The following is a 409-nucleotide window of genomic DNA, read 5'->3' on the forward strand; positions in this document are numbered from 1 at the left end:
GCCCTGACCAGGCCGCCTGGGCGCTGCGTCCAAACAGGGTCCCCACACAGCTGGCCCTGACCAGGCCGCCTGGGCGCTGCGTCCAAACAGGGTCCTTCACCACAGGACCCTCCACAGCAGCCACATGGGCCCAGGTCTGTCCTGGCTGCACCCTCATCTCTTGTCTGAGCATCCTGGTTTGTAGGAAGGGGACAGGATAGACTCCTGCTGAGGGAACTGGGGTTAGGATAAACTGCTGTCTGAGCCCCTCCCCCGCTCAGCTCCCCCCTCAGCCACCCACTGAGGGCCTGCTGAGTCATCTCCTTGGTTCCCCAGCCCTGAGTGAGCGCAAGCTGTGCAAAAAAGGAGCCCCTTCCAGCCACGCCCATTCCAGGCCTGCCCTGCCCACCCTCCGCCTCCAGGTGTGCTC

General features: G+C 64.5%; 1 protein-coding gene across 1 annotated transcript in view; it reads right to left on the reverse strand.

Annotated features, from left to right (window-relative positions):
- The window catches only part of WNT9A (Wnt family member 9A), a 7476-nt gene extending 7319 nt beyond the window's left edge, over positions 1-157 (reverse strand). The window contains exon 1 of the mRNA XM_004384831.2: positions 9-157. Coding sequence (XP_004384888.1) covers positions 9-157 — 149 coding nt within the window. The remainder of the gene's footprint in view (positions 1-8) is intronic.
- Positions 158-409: the final 252 nt, after the last annotated feature.

Source organism: Trichechus manatus, unplaced genomic scaffold (assembly GCF_000243295.1).
Source record: "Trichechus manatus latirostris isolate Lorelei unplaced genomic scaffold, TriManLat1.0 scaffold00128, whole genome shotgun sequence".
Classification (NCBI taxonomy): domain Eukaryota; kingdom Metazoa; phylum Chordata; class Mammalia; order Sirenia; family Trichechidae; genus Trichechus; species Trichechus manatus.